The 21,847-nt window shown below is 35.5% G+C and overlaps 4 protein-coding genes across 5 annotated transcripts; 3 read left to right on the forward strand and 1 right to left on the reverse strand.

The window, feature by feature from the left end:
- The first annotated feature begins 2,381 nt into the window (after positions 1–2,381).
- LOC104218585 (uncharacterized) lies at positions 2,382–3,717 on the forward strand. 2 transcript variants are annotated; one of them, XM_009769114.2, is made up of 3 exons: positions 2,382–2,485; positions 3,145–3,259; positions 3,417–3,717. In XM_009769114.2, exons 2-3 carry the CDS (start codon positions 3,166–3,168, stop codon positions 3,551–3,553), a joined length of 231 nt encoding a protein of 76 aa, XP_009767416.1. In that variant the 5' UTR covers positions 2,382–2,485; positions 3,145–3,165; the 3' UTR covers positions 3,554–3,717. The 2 variants fall into 2 exon arrangements, with proteins under 2 accessions (XP_009767416.1, XP_009767415.1); XM_009769113.2 differs by lacking the exon at positions 2,382–2,485 and adding an exon at positions 2,528–2,639.
- Positions 3,718–4,284: 567 nt separating this feature from the next.
- LOC104218589 (senescence-specific cysteine protease SAG39-like) lies at positions 4,285–5,520 on the forward strand. The gene is made up of 2 exons (XM_009769119.1): positions 4,285–4,696; positions 4,928–5,520. Exons 1-2 carry the CDS (start codon positions 4,285–4,287, stop codon positions 5,518–5,520), a joined length of 1,005 nt encoding a protein of 334 aa, XP_009767421.1.
- A 4,967-nt stretch (positions 5,521–10,487) lies between these two features.
- On the forward strand, positions 10,488–11,348 carry LOC104218590 (NAC domain-containing protein 78-like). Its single transcript, XM_009769120.1, has one exon. The coding sequence runs from the start codon at positions 10,488–10,490 to the stop codon at positions 11,346–11,348; it is 861 nt and encodes a 286-aa protein (XP_009767422.1).
- A 4,820-nt stretch (positions 11,349–16,168) lies between these two features.
- Positions 16,169–20,946, reverse strand: LOC104218586 (calcium-dependent protein kinase 32-like). The gene is made up of 8 exons (XM_009769116.2): positions 19,746–20,946; positions 19,029–19,152; positions 18,802–18,945; positions 17,748–17,900; positions 17,529–17,644; positions 17,191–17,358; positions 16,762–16,992; positions 16,169–16,605 (listed from the first exon to the last, which is right to left on the reverse strand). Exons 1-8 carry the CDS (start codon positions 20,244–20,246, stop codon positions 16,450–16,452), a joined length of 1,593 nt encoding a protein of 530 aa, XP_009767418.1. The 5' UTR covers positions 20,247–20,946; the 3' UTR covers positions 16,169–16,449.
- Between the last annotated feature and the right edge of the window lie 901 nt (positions 20,947–21,847).

The raw sequence follows: 21,847 nt of genomic DNA on the forward strand, positions 1-21,847 counted from the left end.
CCAAATTTTTTTTTCATTTCATTTTCTACAAAAGCTGGTGTAACCTCTATCTTTTTATCTCGAACATGTTCTATAATTTGTTCACTTATAAAATTTGATGTAGTATGCTTCTGATCTAATTTTCTTGCATCAACCGAGCATTCATGGATGTTATGATATTTTATCACCCTGAATAGTGTGGAATTTTTTATTTTGGTAGCACATACATTCCGACCACATTTGTCCACGATGCATTTCAGCTCGTATCTCTTTGAACATGATCTAACAGCAGTGAATTCAACTTTCTGGTTTATCTTCAAGCTGCAGAAAAATTTAGTCATGTTTTGTTTGTTCTCAAAAATTGATCCAACTCTTACTTTCTCAGGCAACGCATTGTGCTTAAGTATTTTACATGGTGGAGATTCTTTCAGCTGTCTCCTCACCCTTTTTCTTGATTTCTTAGAAGCACAAGAACTTTCAGGAATTTCTTCAATTCTATCTGATGTTATAGGTATATTCTCCATGTTTACTTCATCTTCATTGTTGCTTATCATTGCAGAAGGTAACAAAAAGGTTTATTGGATTGTGTGTTGGTTATCAATTTGCATTATTAGTTGTCCTTCTTCTTCTTGGTCATTGACAAACTGGTTTGAATTTATTGGAGGAGGGGGTAATTGTTGCAGCATTATATATTCTGAAGCAGCTGTAATGTTAGAAAGTTGTAGCTCGTTGTCTACTTCCATTATTGGTTGTCCTACTTCATGTTCAAAAGGTTCTGAATCTATCGCATATGCAAGAGATTGTTTGAATGTTGCAGATTCTGAAGGTTGTATTTTTTCGATGATGAAATGGCAATTCTTGTAGGGTGAATCAGTTGTAAGCAAATATATACAGGTACTGAGTTCTTCATCTGAAGTTACAAGCATTCCTTTGCTTGTATTTAGTTTGATATCAAACCATACTTTTAGTGCATATCTGGTTGAATCAATATTTGCAACTTCACTAATTTTCTTCAGGAAAGTATTGAATGATATGTGCTTATTAAGTAGAACAAGTTTTGTATCATGATCCAAGTATTTGAAATCAGGGGTCTAACTCCCATTGAAAGTTATAACAATGCAAATCGAACTCATCCTGCAGATTCATTTTTAGTGGCAAGTATTAAGAAAGTGAACAGAAGAATTTTTAGGTTGTTTATGCTGAAGATTTTACAAATGAACTAAATCACTTAGGCATCTTCTGCTGAAATTTTTTGGAAAAAGATGTATGACATAATTAATGAATGTTGCACAGAAAATTTTAGCTTTGCAGAAGTTTTTAGAAATAAGCTTAATAACTTCAGCATATCAGCTGAAGTTTTTTTGAAAAAGCTGTATGACAAGGATTCATGAATGCAGGGACAACAACTTCAGGTCTTAAGTGCTGAAGATTTTAGAAACGTACTAAATAACTTCAGCAGGAATTAACAAAAACTAATCTGAATATTAAGCATTTTTTGGTATGAAGTTTTTTTCAAAAAATAATAATAAAATAGACAGTGTAGGAGGAAAAGTTCAGCTCTTCTTGCTGAAGTTTTTAAATATTAACTAAAAAATTTCAGCACTTATGCCAAAGTTTTTTGTGCATTATGAAATTTTAATTGATTTTTTTTTATGAAGTTTTTCCAAAAAATGATAATAAAATACATAGTGCAGGAGAAAAACTTCAGCTCCATTAGCCGAAGTTTTTACAGATTAACTAAAAAATTTCAGCACCTGTGCCGAAGTTTTTTGTGCAATATGAAATTTTAATTGATGTTTTTTTTACCCAGTGTAATAGGAAAACTTCAGCTTTTAAATAATAACAAAAAAACTTCAGCACCTATGCCGAAGTTTTTTGTGCATAGGTGTTTTAAATATTAAAACAATCATATAATGTTTTAATATAATTTTTTAGCATATTTGTCGGATTAGAATGTTAGAATTCATCGTCAAACAGATTTAGAATGCAAATTCAGCATATCAGTGAAGTTCGTCAAATAACTTCAATCAATCAATCAGAAAACATATAATTCAAAAACTATTTTGAATTCTGGAGATGAATTTGAATACTTACAATGTATTTGAATTTGAATTTGGAATTTGAATCTGGTTGCGAGAGGCGATTTCAGGAGAGACGGACTGATGGAGGAGATACGGATGAGATCTAGAATTTGAATCTGGGTATGCTTGATGCAACTTTTATATGTTTTGGAAGGGATATAATGGTCATATTATTACGGATTTTTTGTTAGTTGGTTACGAAATCAATAGTTTTTAAAAATAAGGTATAGGTTAAAAGGTGACATAAAAATAAGGTATATCTTCCGCCATATGGCGAAAATAGCGCAGAAAAAAGCTTAACGACGTTGAACGTTTCCACCAGGCAACTACTTTTCAAAAGTTTCTCCTTAGCTTTTGTTTTTTACAAAGAAGAAGATCATTATTGTTGGGACTTTTCCTCTATTCCGATTAATCACTTCATCGCAGTAAGTTGCCCCTTACCCCCTCCTTCTGTTATCTGTTTGTTACTACTATACATGCATGGAAACGGTAGAACAGGATGATTTGCTGTGTGTGCGCGCACGGGCGTGTCACATATGAGTAGTTGGCATGCAAGTTATTTGCCTCTTTTCAGCAAGGGTGATTTAAATTTAATCTTTTAAGATTATTCGCATTGAAACTCATTATATTTTTGGAATTATACTTAATAATTGTCAAAATTTTAGTAGTTTTTCACATACGTATCTATAATACCAAAAAATACTGAGTTCTGTTAAGCTCATTGCACAAAAACTCCATCTACCACTGCTTTTCACAACGTTAGTTATGGGCCTATGGCTAGTTTCTTCATGAGATCTTATTAGTATTGTGTTTAATTTGCTAAAGCTGCTTAAAATCGAAAGAAAGTTCATTTTTGGTTGTAATAAATTGTGCAAAATAGATATACAAAGGATCTATACTATTGTCCCCAATGGCGGAGCCAAGATTCTGATAAGGGGATTTTTAAAAAGTCCAAAAATGTTAAGGGTATTCAAATTGTATATATGTATAAAAATAATAATTTTACCTTATTTACGCCGGGTAACTTTCTAGTAAAGGGGATCAATGCATTTGGAGTCTTATTGGTTTTTTGGTTATGTTGCAGTTGTTGGTGTTTGACAATATAATGGCACTGAAGTACATAGTTGGTTCTGTGGTTGCATCCTTTGCATTTGCATACGTTTGTGACACTGCTACTTCTGACCATAAGTTGTTTGGAGGCAAGTTTCTATTCCTCTATCTGTTTAGCCCTTTAATTAAATGTGAAGAATTTCTAGAGCTAGAGCATGATCCAAGACTGACTTAAATGGATCAACATGGATCGCTTGGGATTGAGACATACACTATAGTTATTTTGTGTCATTTAATTGAAAACAGGTACTGCTCCAAAGACCTTTGCTACCGATGAATGGTGGAAAGAGACGGACAAAAAATTCCAGGCGTGGCCTCGTACTGCTGGTCCTCCCGTGGTTATGAACCCCATCAGACGCCAAAATTATATTGTCAAGTCTTGACTCAGATTCATCTCATCACCTCATGTCTTTGTTCTGCTGCTACATTTGCCATTTTTCTAGTCATTATCATAGTTTAATGTTTCTTCAGTTTGTTTCTGTTTCCCATGGGTACAAACATCATCTGCTGGGCTAATATGAGTAATTGCTTATGTTTTGGCTTTTTTCTATTAAAACTTTTTGGATCTCTGCTCAACTTAGCGTCAGTATCTTTATTTATTACAATCTTTATTATACAACAAAAGGTTTTTGTGTGCCGGCTTCCTCAATCATACATATTCTTTTCCTTATGTTTCTATGCAACAGATATATAGTAAATAAAAAGAAGAGTGGCTTAGTGGTTGAGTTCGAGACAAAACATCCTTCTAACCTATGCGTAGCTATAAAAAAAATAATATATTAGATCTTCATCTACCCAAGAGATAAACACATAAAACAAGAGTCGAAGCGATTAAGCAGAACAAATTATGAATCTTTTACTGTTGGAGTAAAATTACTAAACAAACAAGCATCCACGGCAAAGAACTAGCTAGTCCAAATCACAATATTTGGCTCGGCAAACTGAGAAAAACTACTGCTATTTTCATACCAATACATCTGATGGAAGATCATTCATTCAGCTAGAAGCAAATACAAATTCAAGAATATATATATATATACCAGTATCTCCAAAGGAACATATACACCACTACCTACAGCTTACAATTAACTTCTTTATAAATAATTTCTTTAATATGAAGTTCCTAATTCTTCTTTTTGCAATTCTTGGAATATGGGCTTCTAAAACTACAGCAAGAACACTTGTTGATGAACCCCTGATGCTAAAATATGAGCAATGGATGATTCAATATGGACGTGTATATAAAAACAATGCTGAAAAAGATAGTCATTTCAAGATATTCAAGAAAAATGCAGAGCGAATTGAAGCTTTTAATGATGCAGCAAACCAGCCTTATAAGTTGGGAATCAATGCATTTGCAGATTTAACTAATGAGGAATTTAGAGCAGCTCGAAATGGCCTGAAGATTCCATTTTGTGAACCAAAAATTACCTCATTCAGATATGAAAATGTGACAGCAATTCCAACAACTATGGATTGGAGAATAAAGGGTGCAGTCACACCAATTAAGGATCAAGGACAATGTGGTAAGTGGTCTAACCTTACATTTTTATAACGATGAAAGATCTAATTTATATACACTGACAATATAATCTAACATGTTATATCAAGTTGCTTACCTTTATTTTTCAGATTACTAGTTCCACTTATTATTGAGAAGTACATGTAATTATCTTTTAGGTGACTCGACACTATCAGTTCACATTAATATCGTTAATTTGTGGTCCTCTAACATTTTTTCTATTACAAACAAACAGGGAGCTGTTGGGCATTTTCTGCAATAGCGGCAACAGAGGGGATTACCAAACTCTCGACAGGAAAGTTGATCTCGCTATCAGAACAAGAATTGATGGACTGTGACAGAAATAGTGAAGATCAAGGATGTGAAGGCGGTTACATGGAAGATGCATTCGAATTCATAGTGAAAAACAAAGGCTTAACAACTGAAACAACTTACCCATACAAAGCTGCTGACGAAAAATGCAACACCAAAAAGGAATCTTCCCATGTAGCAGATATCAAAGGCTACGAAAAAGTACCCAAATACAATGAGAAAGCACTCCTCAATGCTGTGGCAAATCAGCCAATTTCAGTGTCAATTGACGCCAGTGACTTTTCCTTCCAATTCTACACGAGTGGAGTTTTTACAGGAACGTGTGGGACGGAGTTAGATCATGGTGTTACAGCAGTCGGATATGGAAAAGCTGAAGATGGTACTAAATATTGGTTGATTAAGAACTCTTGGGGTAGTAGTTGGGGTGAAAATGGATATATAAGGATGGAACGTGACATTGATGCTAAAGAAGGGCTATGTGGGATTGCCATGGATGCCTCTTATCCAACTGCTTAAGTATATACATTATGTATAGCCAAATCAAAGGCTTAATCTTTATTACTATTTGATATGTCAAGTGAATTGTTAAATTTTACTTGATTATGTAAATGTGCTAAAGAAGCATGCCTTGTGTGTGCATATGCTCCATTTGGAAGCTGCTTCAAGCTTTATTATCTGTACATAACTTGTGTTAAAAACTACATTATGAAGTAGATAGTTCTGTTTGTGACACTGTAAATGAGCTAGCCCTTTTTTTGACATTCCTGAACTACAGTCACCAAAAATTAGGTTAATATGACACACGACCGCTAAATTTTATTCACTATAACATCAAAATTATTAAACAAAAATAATAATAATTTGTCCCGTTTAAGTAACTAAATTATGTGTGAATTTTTTATGACATCCAATCCACTACTAAAAAGTAAGCGGAAATGGTCATATGCAATATAATATACCCAACTATAAGTCGGGGTCGAATCCCACAGAACAACATGTAGGCTATTAGACAATGTAAGAGAACTATCGCTTATTATGGTTAGCCAAACATTTAAAAGGGTTTTGAAAAAATATTATGTCTAAATGCAAAAATATAAACTAACCTAGAAAGCAAGTAAAATGATCAATGGCTACAAGCATGGATACACGGGGAATTACACTCAAGTAACGATCCAATGTATTTAACGATTTTACAAATATGAGCGAGTTTAAATTAATTAGACTCGGATATTAATACTTTATTAGCTTCTTTCGAAGACTAACAAGCCTTCCTAATTGAATTATCCCTAAAAGAATTAAGAGATTAAGTGCACTAAATGTAGCTACAAGTAGTTCAATCCTATCCCTAGGTAGAATCTATAAAATGAGGGTTAACGCCTCAAGTTCTTGTTAATTAATCTTTCCCAACCACAAATTATCTTTTCCAAGATTAATTCGAAGTTAATGGGTGAGTCTTAGGGTTAGCTAATCCATTTGGAAACATTAAAGAACAAGAATAATTAAAGAAACAATAACTCATAAAATATTTAATGAAAATCATTCAATACAAAAGTACAACAAGCGATTTAATCCACACTTTAATAATGAATATTCTCATAAACAACATTTAAGTGTTGAAATAAATATTACACACTTAGATATTAAATACAAAGCAAGAAAACGAAAAAATGAGTAAAATGGGTAAGAAAATCTCAACTAAAGATTCAAATCTTCAAGTCCCAAGTGTGTGCAAGAACCCTAGCTCCAAGACTTGTATTCTCTAGTCAAAGAATGCCAAAGATCTCTTCCAAATGAGTTGTGTCGAGTATTAAATGGTTTGGAAAAAAAAATATAAATTTTCAAATCTGCCCAGTTTTTCTGCCTAGTTCTTCTTCGTGTTCGAGGTCAAGGCCTCGCGTTCGCGAAGAAGAGATTTTCTGATCATCGCGTTCGCGATTCGTCCTTCGCGCTCGCGAAAGGTTCGTTGATCAGCTGACTATCGTGTTCGCGATCCTCCTTCGCAATCTCGAAGGGTAAATCATTGTTTTTATTTTCATTTTAGCTCCTTTTTGACTTATTTCATTTGGTTTCTTCCCAATTATTTTTAAATCACATAAAACTTATAAAGTGGAAGTAAACGACATTAAACACACTATTTTATCAATCAAACATAGCAAAAATCTAAGATTAAAGACGAGATAAGTTGGTAAAATACCAAACCCCAAAATTTAAACTATTGCTTGTACTCAAGCAATTAAAGCACAAAATCTCCTTCTAAGTAATCAACTCAATAGTGCATCAACATCATACCAAGTCAATAAGTCTACTTTATGAAAGTAGGGGGTGAATTATATATTTAATCTTAATCTCTATTAGTTGACTGGCTTTTCAATTAGTCGACTAGATGCAATAACCTAACAGCTATAATGGCAGAATATAACACACAGAAAGTAAGTGCAGGAATCAAAGACACCGGAATTTTATACTGATTCGGATTCAATGTAAATCCTAGTTCAGTCCTCTTGGGTTGCAAGGGAGTTCTCTTTAGTAAATGTGTTTCTTCGAGTACGATGAAAATGACGTGATAGATCAGTTCTTATAACATTCGTCTCTTTTGATACACTGGCTCACTAGTTGTTGTTCTCTCTTTTTTTCTCTGACTTGTTTTTTTTTCCGGGGCATTTCATGTGTATGGACAATTCCTATATGTTCTGAATTTTAATAAAAAGTTTGTTGATCTTTTTGTTTGATAAGAGATATATCTCTTCTTACATTAATGAGTTGCTTTAATACACTTGTGTAATATTATTAAAAATATTGTTGCTGCTTAATTATTTTTAAAAAATTAAATTCTGTTGGAAAAAATAGGTTTCAGGGGAGACCAAACTTTGCTACAAAATAATTACTATTTGTGGCGACCAATATTGCTACTAAACCAAATGTTATTGTAGTGACAAGAGCTGCCACTTAAAGTATAATTCCTTTTGCGGCGACTGCCAACGCTACTAAAAGTCGTTCATCACTGGCGACCTACCTCAAGCCTATTTTGTGGGTGGGTATTTACTGCACTTGTTGTGGCGAACTTTCAGTTGTCGTCACAAAAAACATTTGGTAATGGTAATACATGGAGCGACCAGAAAGTCGCCACTAAAAGTGTATAGTAGCGACTTTGCATGATTTAGTAGCGACTCTTGTCGCCACTAAACGTCCGATTGCGATCGGATTTATATGAAGTATGTCAAAGATCAAGTACCATTATTTAGTCCATAATGAGGTAATGGTTCTTGTCAGGAGTATAGACTCAACGATTGTTGACTCGGTAGTTGGTTATAAATTTCTACACATCTCTTCCGTCGTGGCAGCATTGCGAGAGTTGGAAAAGGACTTATATATGTCATGGGGTGCATTGTGAGCATCAGATTCAGAAAATATAGGTTATTATGATCAAAGAGTGTTATTATGGTCTTGTGAATGATGTGGTGCATGGTGTGAATTCATCAAGGGTATTCAATCATGTTCTAGTACAACGTGTGGTGATTGATACGACATTCACATGTTGAAAGCAGGCTTGGCAGAGAATTTCGAATGTTGGAACTAGGCTCTAAGGCTTATTTGCCTAAATGAAAGAGGATATCTTCAGATTTGATCGAGCTAATGTGCTCGACTGAATTGTGGTAGCACGGGTAGGTGCACGAGGTGTTAAACAGTAATTTTAGACTACTCCAGCGCAGTTCTCAGCACGTTCGAAGACAAACGTATGTTTAAGTGGGAGAGAATGTAACGACCCGACCGGTCGTTTTGAGCTCTAGCGCGTCGTCCGGCAGTTTGAGACTATGAGTAGCTTCACTTCAGTCATTATGACTTGCACACATGGCCGAAATTGAATTTCGGGAAGTTTGGAGTTGATTTGGAAAGAAAATTCTCATTTCGGAAGCTTTAAGTTGAAACAATTGACTAAGGTTTGATTTTTTAGTAAACAATCTCGGAATCGGAATTTGAAGATTACAATAGGTTCGTATGATAATTTTGGACTTGGACGTATGTTCGGATCAGATTTTGGATGACCCGTGAGGGTTTCGGCGCCTATTGTGGAAGTTGGCATTTTGGAAGAATTTCATAAATTTGGGTTGCAGTGCATTTCAATGTTATCGATATCCGTTTGGGATTTCGAGTCTGGGAATAGCTCCGTATGGTGATTCTGGTATTGGGAGCGCATTCGGAAGTGGATTCAGAGATCCGTAGGTCATTTTGGGGTCATCTGGCAAAAGTTAGAAATTTGAAGGTTTTTGAGAAGTTTGACCGGAAGTGGACTTTTTGATATCGTGGTCGGATTCCAATTCCGAAAGTTGGAGTAGGTCCGTAATGTCAAATATGACTTGTGTGCAAAATTTGAGGTTAGTCGGACGTGATTTGATAGGTTTCGACATCGAATGTAGAAGTTTGAAGTTTTAAAGTTCATTAAGCTTGAATTGGGGTGCGATTCATGATTTTGATGTTGTTTGATGTGATTTGAGACCTCGAGCAGGTTCGTGTTATGTTATGGGACTGGTTTGTGTGATTGGACGGGGCCCCAGGGGCCTCGAGTGTATTTCGGGGTGGTTTCAGATCATTTCGGGCTGTTTTGCAATAGCTGATGCTGGTGTCTGGTGTTGTTCTTCGCGATCACGAGGATCCTCTCGTGTTCGCAGAAAAGGATTTGGCTCCAGGGACTTTGTTCTACGCGTTCGCAAAGAGATCCTCGCGTGCGCAAAGAAGGAAATCTCTATTGCATAGGTCTGACTTCGGAGGCTCATATCTCGCAATTTAAAGATAGTTTTTATTTTAATTGTCTGTTGTTTACAAATCAAAGAAAACAATTCACAGTTAAAATAATTAGAGTATCACATTGAATACCCCTATAACATAACCAACTATGGGAATATATTTCAAAATCGGCCACTTAATCCTAGCTTGTACAACAAAATCATATACTCAAACATTAACTTATATTAATATTTTCATTAGGGAAGGGGGCTTAAGTATTTAAATTTGAAATATAAGGGGTGTAATATGTGTAATCAAGTAGATTAGATAAACTGAAGTCACACATTCAAAACGAAATAAATTAAAAATTCATACATATTAAATTCTATGAAGCTTATAAAAGAGAAATAAACGTAAAAGTTTTTCAGTATTTGCGTTTTCATTATATAGGTGATTTTAGTATATAATTTTGAAATATAAGGAACATTACATTTACAAATAAGAAATATTATAGGGGTGTTTATTACAAATGTCTAGAACTGTGGAATTAAAAATTTCCTAATTCTTCCTAACGTCGGCTTTCTGTTGCTTCCCGCGTAGGGCTCAACCCTACCTATATAAGTAGTACCAATAGGCAACAACTTTATTACATTACATTAAACCTTCAGCAGTCCCTTTGTTCAGTACCATTCTTGAAGAGCGTTCTTGAAAGTATTTCCTTTTTGTTTTCAGGCTAATTTCTTCCACTGAAAACAAAAAACATGACTATCAGCAGCCATAATTATGGTCCATATCCAGTACTGGGATTCAGGTTTCGACCCACTGATGAAGAGCTTATTCGCTATCTACTCAAATTCGTTTCGTGCAAGAGTTTCTCGTTTGATCATATTCGAGTTGAGAATCTTTACGGAAAAAAGAAGCCATCGGATATATTCGAAAACAATTTTCTGGGAGATGATACAAAGGTAAACTATTTCTTTACTAAGTTGAAGAGAACAAAAGCGGGTGGTTCAAGGTTCAGTCGAGGGCTGATCGGAGGAGGCTGTTGGAAAGGACTTGACAAACACAAACCAGTTTTTAAAGGGTCAAAGTTGGTTGGGTTCAAGAAAAGTTTTCGATATCTTGAAAAAGACAGCCGCACGGAGAAAAGTGTCGATCAAGAAATTAAAAATATTGTTTGGAATATGAAAGAGTATAGTCTTAATGACAGCATACTAAAGGTGTTAAGACAACGAAATATAATTCAGCATGAGGACTATGTTTTGTGCTGCATTAAGCGTAAATCTGTACATGCTAATGATCATAAGGAATTAGGAGATCATATGGAAATAGCGGACAGTGGAAACAACGTTGTTGATGTTATGAATACCATGCTTTCGACAACTCAAGAACATGAGCTTGACTATGTTACAAGTTCTTCAGAGGATCAAGGGATAGGTTTTCACGATTTGTGTCCTTCCAATCAATTCGCATCATCCGAACATAATAATGCGTTTGATCAGTTGCAATTAGTGGATGTACAAGCGCAGAATATTGAAGAGATCGCACCTTCAGTTCAAAGTCATGTTGAATATGTTGGAAGTTCTTCGACAACTTCAAATCAATTCACGTACTACTTGTGAGCACGTGATTTTTGCCCTATATATGAATTACTCCCACAAATTCAAAACAAAAAATAATTTTTCCATTGTTTGCAATTTTGTGGGTTTTTGTGGCATTTTCTGTTAATTTTTTGCGTTTTGGTTTGTGCATTTTAATTAGTGAAAAATATAAAAAATGTGTTGCAGGTGCATTTAGGAGTTAATTTTTCATTTTAAGAATTATTTAGGAATTAAGTTGTTTTATAAAAAGGAAAATCACAAAAATAGTCATTTTGCACCCTTTAATTTTAATTTTTGATTTTCACGTAGTTTTTTTTTAAATTTAGTTTTAATTGGTCGTGTTAGTTATTATTAAGAATTAGTTAGTATTTTTGATAGATTAATTTAGTTTTAGGATTTAATTTAAGTTTTTAATTTTAATTTTTGAAAAAAAAAAGAAATGTAAAGGAAAAATGAATTGAAAAAAAAAGAGAAGGAAAGAATGGAAAAGGGTCAAATTTTTAGGCCAAACTAATTAAATTCCCCAGTCCAAATCATTTTTTCTTCCCAAACCCATGTAAACCCAGCCCAGACCCGTCCCCTAACCCGGTCTGCTCCACCTTAAAGCCAAAACGACGTCGTTTCGTCAAGCTTGATCTGAGCCATTGATAGTTCCCAATCCAACGGACAGGAACTGGTTTCCTGTTAGTATATATATGTCCGAAACAGACCCTACCCCCCTCAGAATCCCTCCACCTCTTCGTCTTTCTCAACCTAGAGCCCTAATCCTAGAGACGCCGTCTATGAATCCACCATAGCATCCAATGGTGGCGCCACTACCAACCACCCTGAAAATAACACCCCACAATCTTCTCCACCTCCACATCCCAAATCTCCAAACAACTCCTTTCAAATCCTTCCAGAACTTCTCGAATTTCAGATCAAAGATCGAAACCCTAGCGCCGCCCTTATTCTCTCCGGTGGCGGCGCCACCTCTGTTCAACCCCAAACTAACACCGGAGAACCTCCAGGGCTCCCTCACTCCAAATCCCTATGTGTTTTCCCTCGAATCACCCTATCTTTCGTCGAATCTTGAATCGGAGTTTGAAGTTTTAGAAGCCCAAAATCAGAATTTCTTGAATCTGTGGCATGCATGACCTTAGGCTCCCGAATTTTCGAGTTTTCAAGGGTTATTTTGACATAAAGCAGTGTTGGTCGTTTGTTCTTGGCAAAGAACAAGTGATTAACACTGGTTGTGTTAAACCGAGATATCCAGTGTTGGTTTCAAATTTAGTTGGTAAGTTTTCTTTATTTTTCTGTCCACTTTTGTTATTTCACCTCCTATTCCTCTTCTCTTCTTCTACTTCTCTCTAAATAGACTGGAAATTGGTCAAGGTTTGAACCTAGGTTTTCCTTTCTCGATTGGTCCATGCTCGTATTTTGTTCTGTTTGCTTTCTCAGTTTTTTCTTTCAAATTTTTGAATGTTGTTTTCTGATTTTTGTTTAGATTATTCACTCGCCGTGCTTATTTGTTATTTATGACATTTAAGTTTTCTGATTTTTCTAGTCGTATAATTAGCTTAATCAGATGTTGTTATTTCTAACTCATTATTTAGTTTAAAAGGAAGTCGGTCATTTAGTTTAGATTTTGATTTTGAAATCATTTAATTGGTTTCTTCTGCTTCTCATGAAATACCAAATGGATTTCTGATTGGTTTTCGGCCTTGGGGTCATTTCTGACCCATTTTTAAAGAAAGCCCGTTCGTCGTGGTTTGAGCCTTGGGTCAACTTGACCCATGTGGTATGCTGCAGCAAAAACAGGGCTCTAAAGGGGTAATTTGGGGAAATAGGGGTAGGGAATTTGTTGGTAACTGCCTAGGAAGCTTCCCAGAAGCTGCATGATATACTTACTTGACCAACAAGTCAGTAAATGAAGGGCTAAGCAACAAAAAGAAAAATAGGAAAAGGACTAAAATGAAAAAAAAATTGAACCCTTAAGGCTGCCCAGTAACTTGCCTATAAAGGCATAGTTACTCGGGGTTCCAGAGGGATTTTTTTTTAGATTTTGGAGAGCTAAGAAATTCTGAAAATCCTAAACAGCTGAAAATTCTAGAACAAACACTATTTCATTGAGCTCTGTTGGTGATTTTTTGAAGTTCCTCCTAGTGCTGAAACAATTTCTGGGTAGCTGATAGTTGAAATGAATTAAAATAAAGTGTGGTTCAAGTTTTCTGGTTCATTACTTGGTTTGAAACTGTTTTTTCTGGGCTGTTTTATTCACTTTCTGGGCTTGAAACTGGTTAAAAATTGTTGTTGATTGCTGCTCTGTAGCTGTTGATCCTTCATTCTCTCTGATTTTCTCTTCGAATTCCAGGTACTTCTCAGACCATGGATGACAAGTGAATGTGAATATGTACTTCGAAGGGAAACCTGATTGAATACAAGTTGATATTGAGTTTTATTTCTTCTGTTTCTTCCATTTCTTTAGTATTATATAGTAAATCCAATGCTATGTATGTTATTTTAGCTTTTCTCATGTTATTGAAATGTTGTAAAATGAATCAATGTTGTTTGTCGATTTGATTCTGTGAAGAGTTTAGGTGTGATTTTTGGGATTCAAGTGAATGACATGTTAATCTCCTGGGTTCTGTTACTGTTGGTATTGAGAAAGGATTAGTTGAGATTAAATTTATATGTTTGTTTGTGAGTTAGCCTAGAATTAAATTTAAGCATGAACACTTTGATAGTTTGGCTACCAATACAATTGAATTCAAGAATGTGTTGCTTTTTTGGGAGTAATGTAAGCCAACAGCATTTGAAGTTTTCCTTGTGTATTAAGCTACTGTGTACTGCTTGAAAGTCCATTGAGCTTATTTGTTATTTTTTTGAGTACAAATGTTAGTTCTGCTTTGGTATGGATTCGATCCCAATCCCTGCTCCTCAGGCCTTTAGCTTTTGCAAGGTTCAGGTCCCTTTCGGGCTTTGGACTTTGAAGTTATTTGCAAATGGGAATTGCATTACCATTTGCTACTTGGGCCTGCTTCTCGAGCTCAATAGCTCGTTATTTGCTACTGCTGGATTTTCCACAGTAGGCCTAGCGCAAAAATGCATGAAGGTTTAAACTCCATAAGTTCAAACATATTGCTTTCCTCTTTCAAAGGTTTTACATATTGCCATAAAACTCAGTTGTCATTTCTTTATTCGTATGAACTGGATTCTTTTGTGCTTGTATTACAAGTTCACTTGTGAATGGGAGTGGCATGCCTTATAGCGTTTGGGCCCGCATTTCGAGCCCAATTGTACGTTTTTTTTAAAAAAGCCCTTAGTAATTCTAGTGGTTGTGCGAACAATAATTCCAAATTGTGTTTGTTTAAATAATTCTTTTACCTAAGTTGAGGTGTGCCATATTAAATAACACCAATAGTTTATGGCCCTCGTGATTAAAAATAAGAATTTTTTTTTTAAAAAAAATCCTTAGAATTCGAGGCGCGCCATTTAGCAAAATTTCATGGCCCTCACAAAGTTGCAAACGCGTAGCTGCTTTAGGCGCGTCATTTAATAATATTATCTTTCTAAATTCGGCTGCGCATTTATGTGATCAAATCCAAATCTCAACAATGTCAAAATATATTGAAGACTGCGGGTGCATATGCAACGTGGTCCAAGACGTGTTTTAACAATGTTGCAATTTTCCTTAAAAATAATTAAAGCGGTTATAAAGTTTAAAATTGAACCATAGGTTAAAACATGTATTAAAATCAGTTAATAGGCTAATTATAACAGTTGAGCGACCGTGCTAGAACCACGGAACTCGGGAATGCCTAACACCTTCTCCCGGGTTAACAGAATTACTTACCCAGATTTCTGTGTTCGCAGACTGTAAAGCAGAGTCAATCTTTTCCTCGATTCGGGATTCAATCGGTGACTTGGGACACCATAAATCTCCCAAGTGGCGACTCTGAATCTTTTAACCATAAATCCCGTTTCGATTGTCCTTTAATTGGAAAAACTCCCTTATACACTCCTTTACGGGGGTGTAGGTGAAAAAGGAGGTGTGACACTACTTGCCTGATAATAATGGCTTTCAGTTGCAACAATACCATAGTAATATTGAATGCGATGATAGGGCTACTGTTCCATCAACATTGGTTGAGATAATGAACAATATTGATCATGTGGATATGAAAGTGTACGAGTACCTCGGTAGTTTGCTAGCAGAAAAATCTAATACTGCAGAACCCCAGTTGCCTATCTGCATTGATGAGCAGAACATCATGTGTCCAATGGCTCAAGGAAGTTGTAGTGCTATGGTTAATGAAGAAAATATTAATGCTGGATTTGCGTCTGATCAGTGGTCAATAGAGCAAGTGCATAACATTGAAGAGAGGGCACCTATCACTTTTACTGATATGTTAACATCATCAGATTATTATGCTGAGCCATCCTTAGTTATAAGCAGCGACGAGTGCTTCAGAATGGAGGAATTATTGGGTTCTGATGATGACGATGTTATTGCAGCAGACTTAGGTTGGATGCCCACTCAGTAGACAGGCTCCTTGAATCAAGTCATTAGCTGATGCACATAAAATAGGAAGCAACTGTCAGTAGTCTCTATTTTTAATTCACTCTATGTACTCTGCTGCTTGGTTTTTAAAAATATAGGTAGGTTTGATTAATGTATAATGTACTAAACAAGATTTGATGAAGAATTATTACTTTTTATTTGCTAGTAATGTATGGAAATGTAACACCTCATTCATGGTCACTTGTGCTCTGTGGGACTAATATTACCTCAAACATTATGTTACAAACATACTGGCTGTCATATCCAACCCCATGACAAAAAAAAAAAAAAAGGAACGAGTTCAAATGTTGATCCTTAAATAATTAGTCTACATAACTAAATACAATGATACATGCCAACCTATATACAATAACAAAATAGCCACCTTTCTATCCTTCACCATATTTCTTCAAATCGTCGATATAAAAAACAAACGAAAAGAACAACATAATTCCCCCAGAGGAGAAATCATACATACAACAAAAAATGGCAAAATGATAATTGAACAGGAAAGAACATAAAAATTTAGAAAGCCAAAAGGCGAGTTCTGTTCTTCGAGATGTCATACTCTGCCTTAAGTTATCTAGTCTCATTGTTCATTTGTAAGGAACCATCCTTCATTAATTTCAAGCTGAGACTATTGTATCGTTCTCGTGAATACTGTCTTGACGCCTTCCTCCAATCTGTGCCAGTCTTCATCATTGTAGAGAATTCATCGTAACTTATCCGTCCGTCCTGCATGAGAATGAAATGTAAGCACATAAAACAGACGACACCATTTTCTTTTTCCCAATCCCAGGTCCATAGAATCAACACGGCGTCATCCACAAGTAAACAAAACATACAAGGAAAGAGGCCAGATGAGTTTTATGACATGAATATATCACTGACCTTGTCTGTGTCCACATCGTGCATAATAGCATTGATAACTTCTTCGCTGTTGGTTTCAATCTCGTCAGCTAAGGCCCCCCTCAACTCCTCAATCTCTATATAGCCACTTTGGTTCTTATCAAAAAATTCAAACGCCTTTTTCAGGTGCTCATCATTTGCCATCTTTCTTAGGTGGACTGAAATGGCAACAAATTCCCCATAGTCCAAATATCCATCTTTATCAACGTCACCCTGTGAATATATCACTGATTAGTTTCCTGTGTTTCTCCCAAGTAACATTATATTACGTACTTTGATTGGGTGCAGGAAACCTAACAGCAGCAACAGAATATTGATTTATTTTTGTCTATTTTAGTGTTTTTAGATGGTTCAAGGATTCAACTAGGTAATAAAACAGGTAAACAAGCCGAATAGAATTTTAACACTTACAACATCCATAAGAATATGTACATCACTTTCAGGAATTTGATGGCCAAGTTTCTGCAACCCAACTCTCAACTCGTTAACATCAATCTTCCCTTTGTTACCTATATCCATCAATTGGAATCCCTCCTTTATTCCAGCCACTTCGTCCACTGTCAAATGCTCAGCAATCACCTGTGAGGTAGAAAGGCAATTATTGAAGAATGTTCAACCCAAGTATAGCAGCTTCTATGAGAAAAACATTCATAGTAAAGAAAGAACGAAAAAAAGAAAGAAAGAAAGAAAGAAAGAAAGAAAAGAAGAAACATCAATCTCTTGCTCATTTTACAGAGTTGGAATCGCACCCTTAAAGCTCTTTTCTTTAGCTTGTTCATCATAGAAAATTGCTTGAGCCTTGCTTTCACTGTTTCACCCAAAGAAACATTTGGAGCCTTCTTTGCATTTTGTATCCACGGATGATCTGTAAGCAGTCGGAGACCAAAGAAAGTTACACTATGAGGAGTGATGAATTTTCGCTTGGCATAAGAAGTAAATCACTTGAATTAATTTAGCCAGTGGTTTACCTAGAACTTCTTGAGCAGTAAGTCTCTTGCTAGGGTCAGGGTTAAGCATCTTCTTCACAAGGTCTTTTGCATTGTCAGAGACCTTAGGCCAAGGATCCCTTTTGAAATTCACAACAGAACGAATGATCGCTTGAGCAACACCTTGTTCAGTTTCTGCAATGATGCAAAAAGAAATGGTGTAAGTTAACAGTAGTTAGATAAAATACTATAACCGCATCACTTTTAATAACCTTCTTCCTTTCAGCAGTTATCGTGGAGTATAAACTAAAGGAGCTAGTATAATTTATTAGTCAATCACAGTTGGCTTGGAAACAGACATTCGGATCACACAATTAATATAGCAAAAGAAACTCCAATGAGAAATTTATTGACCAGCAATGTTTATTTATGAATACTATAAGATAAGAGCAAGCTATTTTGGAAGTTTAAAGTATCAATTTATAGGGAAGGATCGGTACTGATGGAAAGTCAAGATACATTTCAGCAAGTCATTTTCAAAGGGTAAATATCATGTGTCCTGGCCCAAAAATTCAAAAAGAAAAAGAACTGCAATACACAAAAATAATACTCCATATAATCTACATCACTAAAAGTTGTCCCTTTTTACTCCAAGAATCTCATTTTAAGAATTCTTCTGCTCGTCAGAGACGAGACAGATGTGGAAGAATTACTTTCCCTCGACAAATAAGCAACAAGAGAATATGGAATAAAGAGTTTGCATCGCCAAATAGTCTGGTGAAGAAGTACCCTCGTGCTCTAGAATTGACAGTAAAATTGCACTCTTCTTTCTAAGATGTAACAAGCTTCAGGCATTCTGTTTCAAAATTTTCCCATAGAATTGTCAAGGAGTAGTAAGTCCCCTGTAGTGTCTTCCATCCCCAGAAACAAAGAGAGTTAATGATCCTAATACTGAAATATGGAGAGTGGGGTGGGATGCAGGCTGCCCTCTGGGTGGAGAATTTGTCGGATCTGACCAGCAGTAGAACAGCAACATGCAAACTATTTCATAATGTGAATCACCAATAATTTACCCTTCAAGAGTAAGGACACTAACCTGCCCAGAAAGGCGGAACACCGCACAGCAAGATGTAGAGAATTACTCCAGCACTCCATACATCTACTTCTGGACCATAGTCTCTCTTCAGCACCTCGGGAGCCATGTAATATGGACTTCCCACAATTTCATTAAATCTCTCACCTGTAAAACCAACACGACAGCTAACAATGAGCATAATGTTCAATTATTCAAATGCAGCAAGATATAAATATTAGGAAATTTACCAGGCTTAAAGAATACTGAGAGACCAAAGTCAATTGCCTTCAATGGTGCTGTCTCTTTCTTGTTTTCAAACAAGAAGTTTTCAGGTTTGAGGTCACGATGCATGACCCCATGCTTATGGCACATCTGTAACCCAAAAAAAAAAAGGTTATTCAATATTGAATAACTAACCAGAAATGATGAGAAGAATGACAAAAAGAAATGGTAAATTTGCATCTTGTCAAGCAGTTAATCTATTTCATTCTACAGGTGTCGGATAGTTGATCTTTGTTTACTGAATAGACACAAGATCTATGGGACAAATGGTGCAAATAAACCATATGCCAATTACTCCACCAAAAAGTCATTTTCCCAGTGGGACAACTTACACCATGAACTGACTCGGAAATGGCAATTAATGAGAAAATGAGAAAGGCTCAAGCTATCTCACTCCTTTTTAAATTTTACAAATCCTAATTGCCAAGAGATAGTTCCTTTTATAGAAAGCTGATCTACTTAGCATGACACTAGTTTTCTCATTCCTCAACATGATTAAATACATTACTATATCACTAGCACCCTAAAATCATATTAAGCAAGCATGGCAAATCATTAAACCGTTGAGACAATTCTCACATTCTACATTGCTAATAGAAAGTTCAATCTAAACAACACTATGAAGAGTATACCACTAAATAAAACACAGGTTATCTTAAAAACAAGAAAAAACAAATCTTCACCTGAATCACTTCAACAATTGTGCGAGTCACAGCAGCTGCTGCCCTCTCAGTATAATGCCCCCTTGCAACGATCCGATCAAACAGTTCACCACCCTCACACAACTCCATAACTATATGGACTGCATCATTATCCTCATAAGTATCCTTTAAAGTAACAATATTAGGATGCTTAGGCAAATGCTTCATGATCTCAACTTCTCTCCTTACATCCTCGATATCCACTCGAGTCCTGAGTTTCTTCTTGGATATTGATTTACAAGCATACACTTCTCCATTTGCTTTGTCAGTACACAAATATGTAACCCCAAATTCACCTCTGCCAAGCTCACGACCTAGTTCATATGTTGCCTCAATATCAGCTCCAGTCGGATTGTCTAACACGTAAGACTTGTATCCACCATTCCCATGGGCATAATCAACAGAAAATGGATTTGGCTTATTTTTTCCCCTTTTCTTCCCCTCTGTATCTGAAGTTTTTGGTGCTGCACAACAATTACCCATGAGACGGATTTTTAAAACCCAACTTCTTCAAAAATTTCAGCCAAAGGGGTCTCAAGATCCTAACTTTCCCACCAAACTAATACAACAAATTCTTCAAAATCCAAGATCTTCAAAAGTTCCAGCCAAAAAGGTCTCAAGATGATAACTTTTTCATCAAACAAATACAACAAAAAGCTTCAATTCTCACAGGTAAGCTCCAAACTTGACCAAGCTTATCTTCACCTAAAAGGGTCTCAAAATTTTGCCTTTCCCCACCAAATCAGCAAAAAAATTCTCAACTTTCACAGATAAAGCTCCAATTTTTACTGTGCTGATCTCCACCCAAAAGAGTCTCAAGATTGCCACTAGGCACTAGTCAAACAGCAATCAAGATCCAACTTTGCTAAGTGATTTACAGAGAATCAAGAAAAGCGGCAAGTGGGGTTCCTTGGAATCTGAAAAACTTCAAAATCTCAGATCTCCAAAAACCCAATTGGGTTTTCAAACTTTCAGGTAAAAGGGGGCAATAAACCCTAAGGTTCTTGAAAGGAGGATTTTAAGAAATGAAATGGGGAGATTTTGTGGATGAAGAAGAGGATGTGAATAGGAATTTAACGTTTGAAGAAACTCAATATAAACAAGAGAGGAGTGAGAGAGCAATGGTCAAAACTGGTTTCATGGAAACTTCCCTCCTATGCCTGTTGCTCCACAATCTGTGAATGTGTTTTTCGGCCTATCCTTGTTTTCCTAAATTGTCCAAATTAAGGACCACATTGGAATAAACAAAATGGAAATTAAAATGTCATCTTTTGTAACAAATGCATATCGGTGAAAAAGCATTGGCTATTACTTTCTCCGTCCAAAATAAGGGATTTTTTTACTTTTTACACACATATTAAAAAATTCACTTTTTAATATTAATTAGTAATAAAATTAATCATATTAACCTTTGCTATATCTTCACATAAATACTCCTAACATATACTTCAATATTATTTACTTCAAAGGCAATATAGAAAAAAATAATTAATTCATTCTTGAAATCTGAAAAGAACACTTATTTTAGATCACAAAAAAAAGGGTCAGAAATCACTTATTTCGAACAAGAGGGGTAATAATTACTTCACAAAAGTGCACCTCTTTTGTACAAGTGCTCATCTCTGGGAGTAAGTAGCTGTGGGCGGTAAGTATTCATTTTTTTCTTTATCAAAGATTTTGAGCCTTAAAAAATTAATTTTAGTAGAGAGTGATTTACCTTTTAAATTTAAAATAATTGGCCTCAAGCAGGTAAGAATTTTTTTTTCTAGTTTTATAAGGTAATTATTCCCTTTAAAATTGAAAATGAATTCAATACAATTCAATAGAATCTAAGAGTGAAAAATAGAGTCATATTTCCCTTCTCTCTTTCGCTATCTCCAATAATGTTTTATTTGTTAACTAAACATTCTCGTTATTTTTTCATAATTTGATTCTTGTAAAGCATCAACTTCTGATGTGATAATACTCGTAAAAGAATGCAACATTTTCTTGTTTCTCTCCGTCGGGGATGAGTACACCTTGCGACAAGCGGTGTCAGATATCATTTCGTTAGATTTTTCAGAAAAATACCTAAAATGTCCCTT

The sequence above is a fragment of the Nicotiana sylvestris genome, chromosome 12, assembly GCF_000393655.2.
Source record: "Nicotiana sylvestris chromosome 12, ASM39365v2, whole genome shotgun sequence".
NCBI classification, from domain to species: Eukaryota; Viridiplantae; Streptophyta; class Magnoliopsida; order Solanales; family Solanaceae; genus Nicotiana; species Nicotiana sylvestris.